Below are 15,460 nucleotides of genomic sequence, written 5' to 3'. Positions count from 1 at the left end.
GAACAATAAATTGTGAAATTATGGTACAGTGTAATCCATACAATGGTTTTTGACATTCATCAACTTTTGAATTAGCACAATAAAGCAAACACCATAATCATTAACCTTATTCAAGTTTTCTGATGCATATACATGTACTTAGACCAATTTTGGTAAAACATATTGCACATAAAAACTTTTGAGTTTTTCAAATAACAGTTCCCAATCTGCTTGTGAGAAATTAACTCTTTCTACATAAATATCTTTTTGTGTGTACAATACAAAATCACAGTAAGATAACTTGCAGACTGCCATTTGGCCAAGCATTTGGACATAATAGGAGGAGGAAATACTCTTTTTCAATGCATAATTACCATTGACAATTGCACATGATGAATTTTTTGACATAGCAACCTGACAAGTTTCATTTTGTGAACTATATGGACACTTGATTTCAACAAGACCTTTGCCACAGCATTTGCATTCAGAAATACCATCAGGGGATGCAGCAAGAAAGGGGAAATCTTTAAAAACAAAGATTCCAGTCTCTGAACACTTAAATGAAGGATGAAAACATGTCATGTGATCTACATATTTCTCACGTGCAACAGATTCATTAATTTTTCCATATTCAACTGACTTCGAAGTAAAATTATATTGACCCATAATACTGCGCACAATATAATTGTCTGCTTTATCCCCTCTATAGTGATAAGCTTTGAAAAAATTTGAAGCAGTCAATCTTCCCTTTCTTTGGTACTGCCACATAAGGTTAATGGACTGTCCTTTGGTAAATTCATTAACTTTCTTAACATAAGAATCGTCTACTTTCACATTTTCTTGACCAAGCATTGCCACTAAATCAATAATATTTTTGGGCGTGTCCTCAATACACATGGACATGTCATTGTCATCATCAGAGTCTGACATTGTATACAAAGCCACTGCCAATGTTTTGCTCTTCTTTAGGACTTTAACAATATTCTTTTCCAATGACTCCATATCAAAATCTGAAGACTTAAGTGGCAAATAACCAGAATCTTCAGATGGTCGTGGTTTATCTGGTACATTCACGACAGTCCTGTAATTTATATGGAATTATTATAACGCATTATAAGTAAATTTCTAAATAACGCACATTGTAATTGCAAAAGATTAATTCTAAGTTAAAGGATATTAAACAATTCAGTTTCTTAATTCATTCTGCAAGATTTGCTTGGTTTTCGAATGAATAAAAGGACTGGCATAAAATTAAAACTGAATATATAAGCACAATACATGTACATGCGAGCAGCGCCAGAAAAGAAGAGTTGAATTGACAATGTTTATCAAATAAGTTAATTCAATTACTGGGTAATCCCAAAAAAAAGAACATATAAAAATAGGGTAACACACCTGATATCTAAGTCATGAACAGGCACTGGCCTGCATACTTTCCGTGGTTTATCCCAATATGCTGCAGTATCAGTAACTCCAATTGAACTTCGATCTTCCATTGAAGTGATGTGATCTATTATGCCAAACAGTAGGGCAACAACATGCTTACATGATCCATCCCCTCTGTTAAATATTAATAATGTGGTTTTGAAAAATGATAATAAAATAGTATGACCAGCTTTGCTTCAATAAGATATACAGGGAAGTGAAAATCTAGAAAATAAACTTACGCAACACATGTACATTCAGCTGAAAATATGTGTCCTGATTTCTCAACCAGAATCCATGGGATATAGGGATCACTGGACTGCCTTGTTTCAGGCACACATTTGCCTTTAACATAGAACACATCTTCATCTGAATTGAAAAGTGATAAATTATTTTCTGTTCAAATATTCTAAATTCCTTTTTGTTGACATTGTTGTTGACAATACATATATTGCTTTTAAGATTTGTTGCATGACTGTCTCTAATCATGTTTGATAAATCAATAAAGGTATGTCTTGGTATGACATTAATTTCCAGTCCCTGTTTACTGGGTAGAAAACTGTTGGTCAACAAGATTATGTTTCTGTTGTAACATTCATATATTGCTTATATCGATTTTGACAACAAAATTTATGAATATATGGGTACTACTAGTATTTTCATATTTCAATGTCAATAAAACTATAAAATGGTATGCTTTACGAAGTTTACAAGTACCTAACATTGCCATTGTGACATCATGAATGTGGCCGGAACAATGTAGCTTGTAGCCATTGTCCGATTTTCTCCTCCGCAGGCGTTCTTCAGACCATCCGCAGTAGTTCTGGAGAAAAGATGTCACATCAAACGTATCAATGGTTGGGATGGTAGCTAGATTACGACTCCAGACGATTCCAGTGTCGTAACATGGATGTTGATAAGTTTTCCCCCGAACCGTCCGTCTCTCGATTGAAGCCTCTTTCTCGCTATCGTTCTGGTCGATTCCAGGCAAATTAAGAGCATCAGCGCTTTCACATAAGTCAACTAAATCTTGTTTTCTTTTGTTCGAAAAAGGAATGCCTTTAGTTTTTAGAATATGCTTTAGATCGGCGCATTGTAAATCTTGATAGTTGGCGTCCATCACGACAAAATTTTGTCCCATACGACCCTACTAATCGCGCCTCCAATGTGAAGAGCGCACTAATGGAAATCAAAAGTATTAAACACCTAATTGTCTACTTTTCCAGCTTCCCCCCGAATACGACAAAGAGCACACGGCGGGTGTGATGCTCACTCCTCCATGTCACCTGATCCTATCTCTATCTTTTTAGAAGTCCGTCTTGATCTGCTTTGAATTTGTATTTCGTTTTATCGATTTTTGAGAGGATTGACAGTTTGTTGTTGTCATTTTTCATTTCTTCTTAAAAAGATTTTGTGAAATAAATCATGTGTTGACGGATAATTCGTCACGCTGTAAGCTCTAAACTAAGTTGACACTTAAAAAAAATTCCTTAAAAATTACAATTTGCTACAGTTTTCTTTTGAGGCGTTTCAACAATGTCAAATATCGTTTAAACATTATTTAGTCGACAAAAGAGCGTCTCTCTGTAAATCTTAACCCATTTTAGTGAATGAAAAAAAGTAATCTTTGAAGGGGGGGGGGGGGGGGGGGGGGAGGAGGAGGGTCAAAACAAAGAAGATATAAGCATGTATCGGAGTTCCTGGTTAATCAGAAATTTTGTTTTTCATTTTATTTTAACAAAATCGAGTGTCTAAAAATTAATAATTTTCCATCTCTCATAAAAATCATACAATATCCTTTTAATTGCTTATTATTGCTATTGTTTACAGCAGCGATTTAGAGCAAAATCAATACCGGATAGCTAAAAGTTAAAACGGTATGTAAAAGTCGAAACAATATTGTAAAAACCGAATTATGACGTAGTGCAACTACTTTATATTATTATTTGCTAAAACAGTTAACAAACTCATTAACTTTGTACAACGTTATCTAGTTTGAGGAATTTTCATTTCTACCAGATCAACACAATATGCAAGAGATGAGAAAATTCGCTAGAAGTCAATCATACATGTAGGAGTTTCTTTTAGTAGCTAGATAATTATATCCACACCATGGGTCAATATCTAATACCGTATATACCTGTACACTTTTTATCACTCATAATAAACTTAGGTTGTTCAAATACTAATACAGCCGCCAATTGAGGGATATAAAATCAAATCATTCTAAACACGTAATTTTTTCGAATGTATTTAAATTTGTAAATGCTGTTATACATATGTTTTAATATACTTGGTTGTTTTCACGACAGACATCTAGTAGCCAACCGTAAAGATATACAATATTACAATATCTTCTCTCTGGCTCAAACATAGTTTACCTGTGAGTGCAGGTGCGTTGCGGTAGGTCCCAGGGAGTACTGCATCAATCTCTTGTCCCCCAACCAATTCACAGTGGTCTTCTCCATCGCCCGAACCATCACCAATGTTAAGAAATTTATCTGTTAAATATCCTCCCAGAAAAATCTGGTACCTGTCATCAATTTTTAAAGGAAAAAGAAAGGGGAAATTATCCAAGATGTAAATATACAATATTCAATTTAAATGATATGAAGCTGTACCTGCCCTTAAAATAGGCTGTTTTTTTAAGGTGATACATAATCTGATAATAATGTAATCCTATTTATGGTTCACGAGTTCTATTCTCATTAATTTCAATTGCTCTAAAAGTACCATGTTTTTAAGTCACAATGATACATATTAATGTTGACTCTCTGTTCACTTTGGAAAATAATGCAACCATTTTTTTTTTATAGAAATTTGAATGGGTTATGCCTCTTGTTTGAAGATTGACGGTAAATACATATGTTGGTGAGGTACTGACATGATTATACAATTACAGAAAAATAATAAAAATTGAAAATTAAAATAAAAAAAAACATAGCAGAACAAAACAAAACAAAAGGAGTACCTAAACCAATAACTAGTAAAACAAAATAAAAACAAGAAAAAACAAAATGATAACAAAATAAAATAAAATCCCTAGTATTGCTTTCAATGGCTTACCTTGTTGAATTGCAAAGTTCTACTCCGACAATAGGAGCAGAGGTATATTTGGTCTTCATGACGTATCTCTTCCCGCCTGTACATCCGTTCCACGCAGTATCATGATCAAAACTATACTCATACCAACATGATGTCGTAGTGTTAAAACAGGCTAAAAGGTGGATTATATTAAATAAATGCGATATATTATATACAATGTTTTATATGATTGTTGTTCCAACGATCTTTTTTAGTTATTCTATTTCGACTCACGAGGTTCTGGTGGTGTCACTCCGCATTCGTACCATGAATTGTATTTGTAAGGGGTCGAGTTGCCTATCGTTCCAACCGTGAAAGGTTCACCCCAGTTAGAACGCCTATATCCTAAAAATAAAATTATTCCGATACAGAGACATATTATACTATAATTTTTTGCAATGAACTTCACTTTGAATATATAAAGGAACTTCCTGTCTCAAAGTACCCGTAACAGTTGGAGCTGTTGTATAATCATTTGCCACTATAGCCTCAGTTTGGTATCCGCCTACAAGTTCACAGTGATCCGCCCCTGAACCATTACCATCGCCAACGCTGAGAAATGTATCCCTAAAAGCGGACCCCAAAACTATCTTGTACCTGAAAAATGATTTCATTTGAACATATGTTTATTGCACATAATTAAAATTGGGGTTAGTTCTTAAACTTTGACCGCTCTCTCCCAATGCACATATATAATATACTTGAAATTGATGTGTACACAACATAAATAATGGTCAATTGATATAATAGCAGTCAACATATACACTCAACAAAACTTCTTAGTGTTCACCCTAATAAATAGACGAACTTATAAACAATGAAATTAAAAATTTTTAAGATATTTTCAACATTTCGTAACTGATAAGATTTTTCGTCAAACACCTATATAAAACAAGACAACAACGATTGAAATTAATTTCCGGTAACGAAACGAGAAAACACTGTATTTTTCTGCGCGTGTTTAAATAAGATTGATAACGTTTTGTGATTGATATTAGTCTTTAGTGATAATTTCAAACGAAAAAAACTTAACATGGCCAAAATGATCATGGAGAAAACAACCTCTCAGCTCTGAGCAGAATTTAACCAAATAAGAAGTGTTTATGATAATTAGCAAAGGTCTCAGGTTGCAACCTGAGGTCAAGGTCAATGCATCGTTCTTAATTATTTGAAAGTTAAGTGTAAACCAGTCACACCAACGAAAAGACAAATGAATATGCTTAATTGATATTATATAATAGTAAATATATTTTAATGGATGAACACAAGTTTTGTTGAGTGTATGCGAACATATAGTTTTAAGTTAAATCATTCTGTCTTTTTGCTGTAGTTATAAACTAATGTAAATAAATGTTTTCATTGTCACCTTTATATTTAGACTGAAGCAGATGAAGAAAACATCTTAAAAACATTTCAGCAAAACTGCAATTATTGGACGAAATTCGAAAACACTGCATAAGTGTGTGCTGAAACTTATTATGAAGTACTGCAAGGAAGATTCAATCCATCAATTTGTCATTTTTAGGGAATTAGAGAAATCGTATCAGTCTTGCAATTTGCAACTTGTTCTTTCTACATTCTTTCAGCTGTAAGAATTTGGTTTTTTTTAGTTTTGAAAGGAATCCATAAAGGACATGAAAGAATGATTAAGTGTCAAAAATAGGTAAACAGGGATTTACATATGACAGAGAACTTAATAAAACGTTGTTGACTATGTGAAAAATTGACCTGATCATGTCTAGCATCTACGATTGACCCAATTCCAAGACAGGCAATAAAAAGAAATGTTACCTAAAAATAACAGCTATTTACTAGTACAGTAATGCTTTTATAAAAGTTTGTCTTAACATGAAAAAAAGAAATTTTCTTTGCGTAGTAAACAAGACACCACTTTTGTATTTGATAATTGATCCACACTATGTCAGCTGAGTCCTCCAATAGACTTTTTTCCAAAATGGATGTCATATTTTTATACGGAATTATCGAGAAAATGACAACCAAAAAAAGATACCTCCTCAAGGAAAATGATCCCACACTGTAACCTACTTGCAGACTATCAAAAACTGTTACCTGGTGCAGCAAACATTTATAATTTACCAATTTGTAAACAGTGTGACTTAGGGCCGCGCGTATTTTTTTGTTTAAACAAAGCTAGTACAGTTAGAATAATATTCTTGAAAGACACACAATAGTATCCGCCTGTCTATATTCTGTCCCATACATATTTATGCAACACATTTTCTAATCGCGAGTATGTTACTGGTACTGTACATGTACCAGTTATCGGCTAAGACCAGTTATCGGCTAAACTGAGAGTTCGGGTTTATAGCGCGGGACAATCCAAGATTTTTTAATTCAGTCTTCTTTTTTGAATAAAGAAAAGTAGGTTTGCTTGAAAACTTTCTTGAATATGTTTTATACATGAGCTTAAACGATCATTGTTTACCGCTGATTTTACGTCTTTGCACTTTCAGCAGTGGGGAAAATGACGTAAAAAGTTAAAAATAGAATATTACCTCTTTGTGATCGTTATTATATCCCTTCTTTGATTTGACATATAATATCAATACATATAACATGTATAAACAATAGGAATTCATTAATTTCCGAGAGATTTGTAGCGCAGTTGAACGCCCGATTGCACAATTATGTATTGAGTAGTGTACGATTTGGTGCATTACCGTATGATAATAAACGAATAATTTCATGAGTTTTGTTTATAATGTATCACAACCCCGACTACTTTAGGCTGACCCCACAAGGGACATAATTCAAATTTCATTTAGCAGAGTATAAAATCAACATATACAGGGATCTTACTATGTTATTATCACGAAGCTGATAACTGATACAGTAAATCGTAAAACCTCTGCAAATTCGGGGCCTTATAAAAATCACAAAACAAGATGTTTGGGTTCTAAAAAAATGATATAAAATAACAGATTGATAAATAAGGAGTTCATTATTTAAAGTATGGCACGTTTTATCCAAAAATATCAAGAAATAAGAAAAAACGAAAAGAAAACGTTAAATTTTAGCCGATAACTGGTACAGTGCCAGTATGGCTTCCCACAGCGATGTGTAGAAAGTCACTTGTCTGTACTTCGCACAATATGACGTCATAATCAACTTTGACATCACGATCTACATTCCTTTCGATAGTTCTCAGGGAATGTATCGTAACGTTAAAATTGAACTAGATTAAAACAGTTTACTGTAAAAAAAACCTGTTTGTTTTCTTTACATAGATGCTGCCTTTTTTGCTAGATGTACAGAATTCATTCATATCAAATATCAGTATTAAATAATCTGTAGATTTAAAGCTTCATTTAAAGTAAAAGTCTATTTATGAATAAGTGGTTAAGAGACTCCCCCTGTTATGTGTAAACAACTGAATAAAGAAATGTTAATACATGTAAAAAAAAACCCAGCTTGGCGCCGTCGAGGGATAATATTACAGTTTTTGAATATTTTAGGTAAAATTGGTAGAGAATACGGGCACCAAAGTTAATCGTGCTTGGAAAACCTATGGATTTATCCTAATTTTATTTAAATAGCATTTAATAAGGAAAATCTGCCTTATTTCGGTAATTTGACGAAATGTTTTAACAATATCTTTAATTAAGAAAATATCTATTTGAAGCCCAAGCAAGAAATTCAAAGTGTATGACACTACAAAGGATTTTTCTTATAAAATATTTCTGATTTAAAGCCATTAATCACCTGCGCAATTTAATCAGACAATATGCAATGTTAGAAAATGCACGTCACGTGACAGCAAAGTACATATGACGTCCAAAAAATGCATCAAATATTATGTGTGACAGTTGTCAATATATGATATAAAAAATCTAAGAAATTCTCCCAGTCAAACTATTTTTTCGTTGATTTAAAGAATTTCGTTTTTCAGCCGTATTTTTGTTCCCGGACACCTTAACATTGCTGCGATATTATTATATGTTTTTAAATACCTCAGGGTTCAACCGATTTTTATTGAAAAGTATAAAAAATCCAAAGATCTCAAATTTCTTTTCTCTTGCTTGACGTGTTTCAAAAAACGGTTAACAATAAAAAAAAATATCTACGATGGATTTTGCATTGCAAAAGACATTGCGAGTGACTTTCAAATAGATAAACGGTGTCAACATATCATGGATGGACTTTTTTAGAGCAATTGTGTAAAGAGTACCTGGTTATAGTAAATCTTAAATAAATAATAAATGCTGATCGAAGATAATAAGAGATTATTTCTAAAAGTGTTGGTAAGGGGTTGGGGCTCATTTACTGGTTTATACCCGCCTTGATTATGATCACACGAACATCAAAACACAAGCACTAAGTAAAGACACTTTCTAAATATTTATAACAAGCGTCTGAGGGCTTCTATCATATCTAATGTGTCCTTTTAGCTCATTAAAACTTTTTATTTTTTTAAACTTTTCACAACGAAATTGATGTTGCTGTGCGCACCTTTCCCTGTAATGATCGGCGTCAAACAAGGCTGCTATATACTAGGTTTATTTTTCTTATTGTAATAGACTATGATATACAACAGACAGTCAAAAGAAGAGAGAACAGGGATCCGATAGCATTATAAAACATTGACTTTGCGGATGACATTGCCCTACTGTCATCAACAATGAACCATCATCAGTTCCAGACAATAAAACTTAAAGACAAGTCAGCAAAGGGTGGGATGAAGGTTAAATGCTTAGTTTTGCAAAGTGCTGAAGCCAAACAGCAAGAGTGAAGTCAGTCTGACAGTCGAAAAAGGGAAGAGTGGAATTTGCACCAATGTCACTTAATTATAAACTGTGGAGGTACCACTGACATCAGGAGAAGAAAACCGATGATTGATGTATCCTTTAGGAGGTTAGCCAACATCCTGAAAGCCACGGGTATCAGCAGAAAGACCAAAGTCTCCGTCTTAAAGAGCCTAGTCCTGCCTCTTTTGTAATTTGAATATAAAACTTGGAAACTCACCAAGACGGTAGCAAAGAGTATTGGTACATTTCAGACCAAGTGTTAGAAGGATTGTGAGGTCAGGTGGCGGTAACATATCCAAACATAAAAGTTCTGAAGATGAAATGAGCCAAAAAAAAATCAATTGCAAGGTGAAGAGCAGGAGATGGAACAGGATTGATCACATAACAGGGAAGGATCTAGAAGATTACTGTGCTGTAGCCCTCGGTCGGGCAACTTAGGAAAGAAAACATGGTGGCAGATGGTGGATGATGCAGGCTGGAGCTCCTGAAACGCTCCACGCTGTGCTGCCTTAGACCGGCTCCATTGGAGGAATGATGTTTCAGTCTTCTGTTTTACTCCTGGCAGGGAGAGAATCATGTAGTTAAGTGTATAAGTATTTGCTGTGTGTAATATTAAGAATCCTGTTATAGGAAAGAAACATTGTCGATGTAAAATCTTGCAAGCCAAGCTAAAATATATGTGCAAAAATGTTCATTCGACAGAACAAAGAATGTACTATATTGTCATCATGCTCAGATGTCGTTAATCACAAGCTAATGGCAAATTGCTCGTATTAAGGAATACTGAAGTGTGTATTTAATTTGGTAGCCAGGGACTAATCTAAAACAGATGACATGGTGAACAGTTGTTCTGACACACTCATACTGAACATTTACGATCGACCAAATTACGAGACAGGCCGTGTGTCACATGAAAACTATTTATATTGAACTAGTGAAGTGGAAACTAGTGAAGTGGAAAACGACATCATACAGTCCATCGTAAATAAATATAACCCTTTGGCATAGTATATCAGATACCTGTTATACTTTGATGTCTGATTAAAGAACATGGTGTGTCAGGTCACCTCCGGTCTTCCGGACTTTTTCGAAGTCATTATTGCGGATTTACTGGGGATGGAAACGACTTTTGGATTAACTTTAGTATGATGTAAATATAATCACTTTACTGTTATTTACTCTGATATGTTTGCATAAAGGTGGGTCATTTCATATTTCACTGTGCTATAATGCTCTTCCTATCATAGTCAATACGCTGTCGAGGGTAATATAAATTGGTCAAATATACATTTGTCATATGTATCTGTTCACGGTAAAACAAGCAGAAATAGAATCCCCGTAAAAAAGCTAAAAACAATTAGTAGGATAATTGAATACTGGAAAATCTCTTCTGACACAAATAGTGCGATTCTAAACTTGTTAATAGTAAAACCAAATGCCTAAATTGATTGGTTAATCACCTGGTAGGACTACATAGAACCACGCCCACATACGGGGCGGAAGGATACTGAGTTCTCCGGACATAACGGGTTCCCCCGGTACATCCGTCCCACGTGTTGTCGTAAGTGAAGTTATACTGGAACCAACATGAAGCCGGTGTTTTGAAGCAATCTAAAGAAACAAATAAATTATTTAAATAAAGCCCGTCAGAAGTCGATTAATTTTATCATGTTTAAACAATTTAATAAATTAATACTTAGTTAGATGCAACACAAACCTGATTTAAAAAATATTATAAACTAAAAATAAACAATATTTTCAAACCACCATATTCTATTTGATTACTTTTATCGACTTCGCTATGTATGAATTTTAAATTGAGTGGGTTTTTATATAATGGATAAAGACATATAGAAATAAAATTAAAAAAAATGTATGCAATATAGTTATATCGATATAATTTGTTTGTTTTAAATAACGTAAAGTCACAAAATATAAAACAAAAATATAAAACTAGAAGTTAATTATATTTTAGATAGTGACAAGACAACAACACGAAGGAAAATAAAAATGTTGCATATTGTATGACACAGCGAGCAAAGCAATAGGCTGTGTTTAACTTTCTTATAATTGCTGCAGGTTGGTGATGCGATTATCAGATTTAGGTTATTCTTAAATATTTACATTTTCAACCGTCTTTGTTTGTGATAGCATTACGAGAGTAATTTTAAAGCCTATAGCCCATTAATTTTATGAAAGATGAGCGACATAAAATTGTAATAATTTTGGTCAAAACTTTGTCAAATCTATCATAAAGCCCTTCGGCCTTTCTTAGGTTTGACCACGCCCCGACCAAAAGTATTACCTCATATTAATCAAAAAATGATTCCTTTAGTTATTACTTAATTTAAAGAAAACGACACAAAGTCTTATTAGGTTTTATTCAATGAAAGAAAATAGAAATTGTTAGCTGGCTATTATATGTTTTTGTCGTCTTTAATTTATTCCATTTCGCTTCGTATTTACGCAAGTGCAGGTGAGTGTAAATACTGCAGCGTGACACATATCATGAACAAGCGGCCTAGTCTTTCAGTGAGGCCCGGTGCCTTCAATAACTTAATTAATTGTAAAATATTTTTAAAAAATGCACTCTCTATGAATGCATATTTCTGACTATAAACATCATTTAACATCAAATTCTATCTATTTCTAATTTTAGACAGCAGTTGCAATCATGCGGCACTTTAATCAATGTCAAAAACATCGGTTTGTTTACACACGTAATATGGATTGAGTTTATCATTTTGTAAGCTGATAGGTGTTGATTAAGAATGCGTGATATCCACAGTATAATAATATTTCTTATATTTCTTCTTATATACATTGTCATTATCGAAATTTAAAATGCTCTCTTTGAGTACAACTAATAATGATAAACTATCATGCAAACAAAACACCAATGATTTGTCAAATTAACAGAAAGGTAAATCACTTGGCTTTTACCAGGTATATCTAGGCATAAAGAAGCAGAAGATGTCCAAGTTCCATTCCCTCTGCATTTAGAGGTCAAGACAACTGAAGTATCCGAGTTGCACGTGTAATTTAGGACAGTTCCGACCTTGGTGGATGTGACCTTGACCCCAGTGGAATTGGTGTCAGGGTGATCAATAGGACAATCTAAAATATAGCTCTAATTAAGTTTTTAGTTTTTTAATGTTGAGTTAAAATAAGATTCCATAAACCAGTTTAGAGTATTCAAGCATTTCATGTTTATTGAATCAATGGTAAAGCAGCGTGTATGAGTGTTCAAATATTTCCGATTTGCTTTTCATTTTTCTAACATCAACAAAAGTACAATTAATTTATTAAGCATGGTTCCAGGTTTTAATAATGAACGAGTTTATATTATAAACTTGTTTTCAAATTTTCCAAAAAGAAGTTCTTATTGTTTATGATCATACAGTAGAACATCGTAGTTTATATCATTAGTTTACCACATCAAAATACAGAATACATGTTTGGTATATAAATGTATTTTGAAAGAAAATATTTACGAGAATAAGATATAACGGGAATGTTAATTCTGGGGGTATGAACAGATGTCAGCATATACTTTTTTTTTTTAAAAATTCTGAAATATTTTAATATGTTAACATTGCTATCATTGTTACATTTAAGTACATGTAAATCTTCATATGTTACCCGGGATTGCCTATTGTCAGAATGCATTATTGTTGGAAATTTTATATATATATTCCCAAGGCAATACCAATATCGCGTAGAAGTAGTTTGAATATGATTTCCATATGCTTGAAATATTTGCTTTTATTGTATTCATGACATATATATTTTTCATTCTTATAACAATATTTTCCATTTTTTGATTCTAGAAATAGTACACGCTAAGAATAAAATAAACGAAAGTATATTTTTATCAGACTATTATGTAAACCTGATTTGACGCATTTAGGTCCAGTTGCTGTGCTGACAGAACTGTCTCTAGCTGGACAGGACGCAGTTTTTGAGTCAAAATACTCCTGAAGATGAAGTAAAAAAGGTATACTGGTAATACTCTCGTAAACTTTTAACTTTATAACAAAATAATATATAAATTTCTCTAAAATGCATTTTGTACACATATTTTTTAAAAGTTATATTAGTTTGAAGTAAATATCACCTGTGGAATTTCATTCCTTCCAATGTAGATAAATTCAGGATCCGACGCCATGTTAGATGGGTCTGTTAAGACGTCACTATGTGACAACTCACATTCTAACCGTTTTCGGTTGAAATTTAGCGAAGCACAAAAACGTCTTTTCGAACATTCTCTAACACACATGACCATTCCAATCGGAGAAATCTTTTCCATGATAAATCCAGATAATCGTGACTCCGGTGTAAAAAGCTCATAAAGTCCTGCTACAGAGCCGTTTATTGAGAGGAGAACAAATATGATTTTTAAAATTGCAGTCATATTTGTCAAATGGGGTTTATCAAACCAATCTAGCATTTAATAAGAGTCCTTTAAAAACTCAAATCTAATCGTGATATACGAAGAAAGAGAGGCGTTTATAAAGTTTTGCAGTCATCATTGATTAGTTCTAGACCACTGAGAATCATGATTGATGGGCCAAAAACCTATTTAGAGCAAAACTTACAACTGAGAATTGATTTACAAGGAGTCAATATCAATATGCGTATGTTGATTAAATTAATGAAAGAAAAGACAAAAAATTGAATGTTAGGATTACGTCTAATGAAAAAACCGAACAAACAAATGTATATAATGAAAATAAAAATTTAAACATTCGTAATTAAAAAAAAGGTTATATATTTTTTTAAACTTATAACCTGAAAATATTACAGTTAAAAAAAAACGTGATATATGAATACATTTTACATCAATTTTTAATTATGATTTTAATTATTGAAATATTTTTTTTATTTAATTACAGGTGCAAAAACTATATATATAATCACATTTCCCCCGGAGGAAAGGACTGAAAAGACATACAGTTTTCACTGAGGGGATCTCACTCTTAATACAGGTACTGGTTTAATTGTATATAAGATAACAGGGTTGTTATTACATTGTTCTTTAGAAGGAACAATACAGTTAATCCCTGGGGCCCGTTTCTCAAAAAGGCATAGGTCCAAACGTACGCTTAGTCCGGACTAAATTGGGGACTAAACCTCAAAACCAGACTAAGTTGCGTTTCACATAAAGGCGGAAACTTAGTAGGGACTAAATTTGGGTTTAATTATGCGCCTGCTAATGGGACGGCGAAAGTTCTTAGTCTGTGCACAAAAATGGCGAGTGTTTTGTTTCTAAGGCAAAATAAACACAGAATGTTAATTTTGAGTTGTTTTTCTTTGTTATGAGGGAAAACATTCACATTTATTAAAATATTTGTACATGTACGTATAACTTTAAAAATGCCTATTGTTCGATAACTGTTTCTATTTATAAATTAATCAAGATTTGAACAATTTGAAAAATAATGGTTTGAACTTATTAAACGTATGTAATATACATTACTACTCGTTAATGAAATTTACCTAAAGTACAAAGAATTATAAATCGGTATACCCCGATAAATGATATAAGCACAATATTTAAGAAGATGCTAAAATTCTAAATTAAACAAGATAGATGTATATAAGCACGAATAGCTTATTGATTTTTAAATCATTACTCAGTAAGTATAGACTAGAATTTAATGTTTCTAATCAAATTTGAACCTTTCTAACGAACTTTTTTGCAAAATATTGAGAATACTCCTAGAAATAGGAGCAACTCAAAATGTTTACAGATGTAATTTGTCCTTGTGTGTGGTTGTATGTTCCTTATCTATAACCTACAATTTTACAACACGTATACGTTTTCATTTTCATTTTTTTTTACTCCTAGTATCTTTACAAAACCGTATAAAAGCTACATGTTATTTGAAATGTTTATGAACTCGCATTTAGATAAAATCAATTTTTGTTTGGTAAAATATCACTTTAAAATATGTTTTAGAATGCAGAGTGTATATCAATTTTAGATCTATTTACAAGCGCTTAGACATTGAAAATCGACAAGTTTTAAATTTGCCAATGACAATGAGAGTGAAATATTTGAATATAAAAGGGGGTGAATAGTTCCCTGTATACGTATAAATGAATTTCACCCCCCCCCCCGAAAAAACTCAAAAAACAAATCAATCAGTTGATTAAACAAAAAACAAAAAAGGGAGTAGGGGAGAGCCTGGTCTCAAATATTG

The 15,460-nt window shown here is 32.7% G+C and overlaps 2 protein-coding genes across 4 annotated transcripts in view; both read right to left on the bottom strand.

Annotated features, from left to right (window-relative positions):
- The window catches only part of LOC105334145 (uncharacterized), a 37,206-nt gene extending 23,447 nt beyond the window's left edge, over positions 1-13,759 (bottom strand). For both annotated transcript variants that reach the window (XM_066070820.1, XM_066070819.1), the window contains exons 1-8: positions 13,372-13,759; positions 13,147-13,231; positions 12,198-12,371; positions 10,715-10,865; positions 4,934-5,085; positions 4,723-4,833; positions 4,471-4,621; positions 3,786-3,937 (exon numbers count right to left, since the gene is read on the bottom strand). In XM_066070820.1, coding sequence (XP_065926892.1) covers positions 3,786-3,937; positions 4,471-4,621; positions 4,723-4,833; positions 4,934-5,085; positions 10,715-10,865; positions 12,198-12,371; positions 13,147-13,231; positions 13,372-13,704 — 1,309 coding nt within the window. In that variant the 5' untranslated portion in view covers positions 13,705-13,759. The remainder of the gene's footprint in view (positions 1-3,785; positions 3,938-4,470; positions 4,622-4,722; positions 4,834-4,933; positions 5,086-10,714; positions 10,866-12,197; positions 12,372-13,146; positions 13,232-13,371) is intronic.
- Positions 24-2,575, bottom strand: LOC117692991 (uncharacterized). 2 transcript variants are annotated; one of them, XM_066070822.1, is made up of 4 exons: positions 2,122-2,575; positions 1,647-1,749; positions 1,375-1,539; positions 24-1,060 (listed from the first exon to the last, which is right to left on the bottom strand). In XM_066070822.1, the coding sequence occupies exons 1-4, from the start codon at positions 2,543-2,545 to the stop codon at positions 139-141; spliced, it is 1,614 nt and encodes a 537-aa protein (XP_065926894.1). In that variant the 5' UTR covers positions 2,546-2,575; the 3' UTR covers positions 24-138. The 2 variants fall into 2 exon arrangements, with proteins under 2 accessions (XP_065926894.1, XP_065926893.1); XM_066070821.1 differs by having other exon boundaries at positions 26-1,060; positions 1,647-1,773; positions 2,122-2,573.
- Positions 13,760-15,460: the final 1,701 nt, after the last annotated feature.

Source organism: Magallana gigas, chromosome 9 (genome assembly GCF_963853765.1).
Source record: "Magallana gigas chromosome 9, xbMagGiga1.1, whole genome shotgun sequence".
Lineage (NCBI taxonomy): Eukaryota > Metazoa > Mollusca > Bivalvia > Ostreida > Ostreidae > Magallana > Magallana gigas.
The sequence above is the reverse complement of the archived record's forward strand: the minus strand, read 5'-3'. Positions and strand labels throughout refer to the sequence as shown.

Bases quoted from the DNA above. Each gene is read 5' to 3' on its own strand.
- LOC117692991 (XM_066070821.1), bottom strand. From the start codon at position 2,545: ATGGGACAAAATTTTGTCGTGATGGACGCCAACTATCAAGATTTACAA. The intron at 1,774-2,121 runs GTACTTGTAAAC...TTTTCAATTCAG, and splicing joins TGTCACAATGGCAATGTTAG to ATGAAGATGTGTTCTATGTT. The intron at 1,061-1,374 runs GTGTGTTACCCT...TATAAATTACAG, and splicing joins GTTCATGACTTAGATATCAG to GACTGTCGTGAATGTACCAG.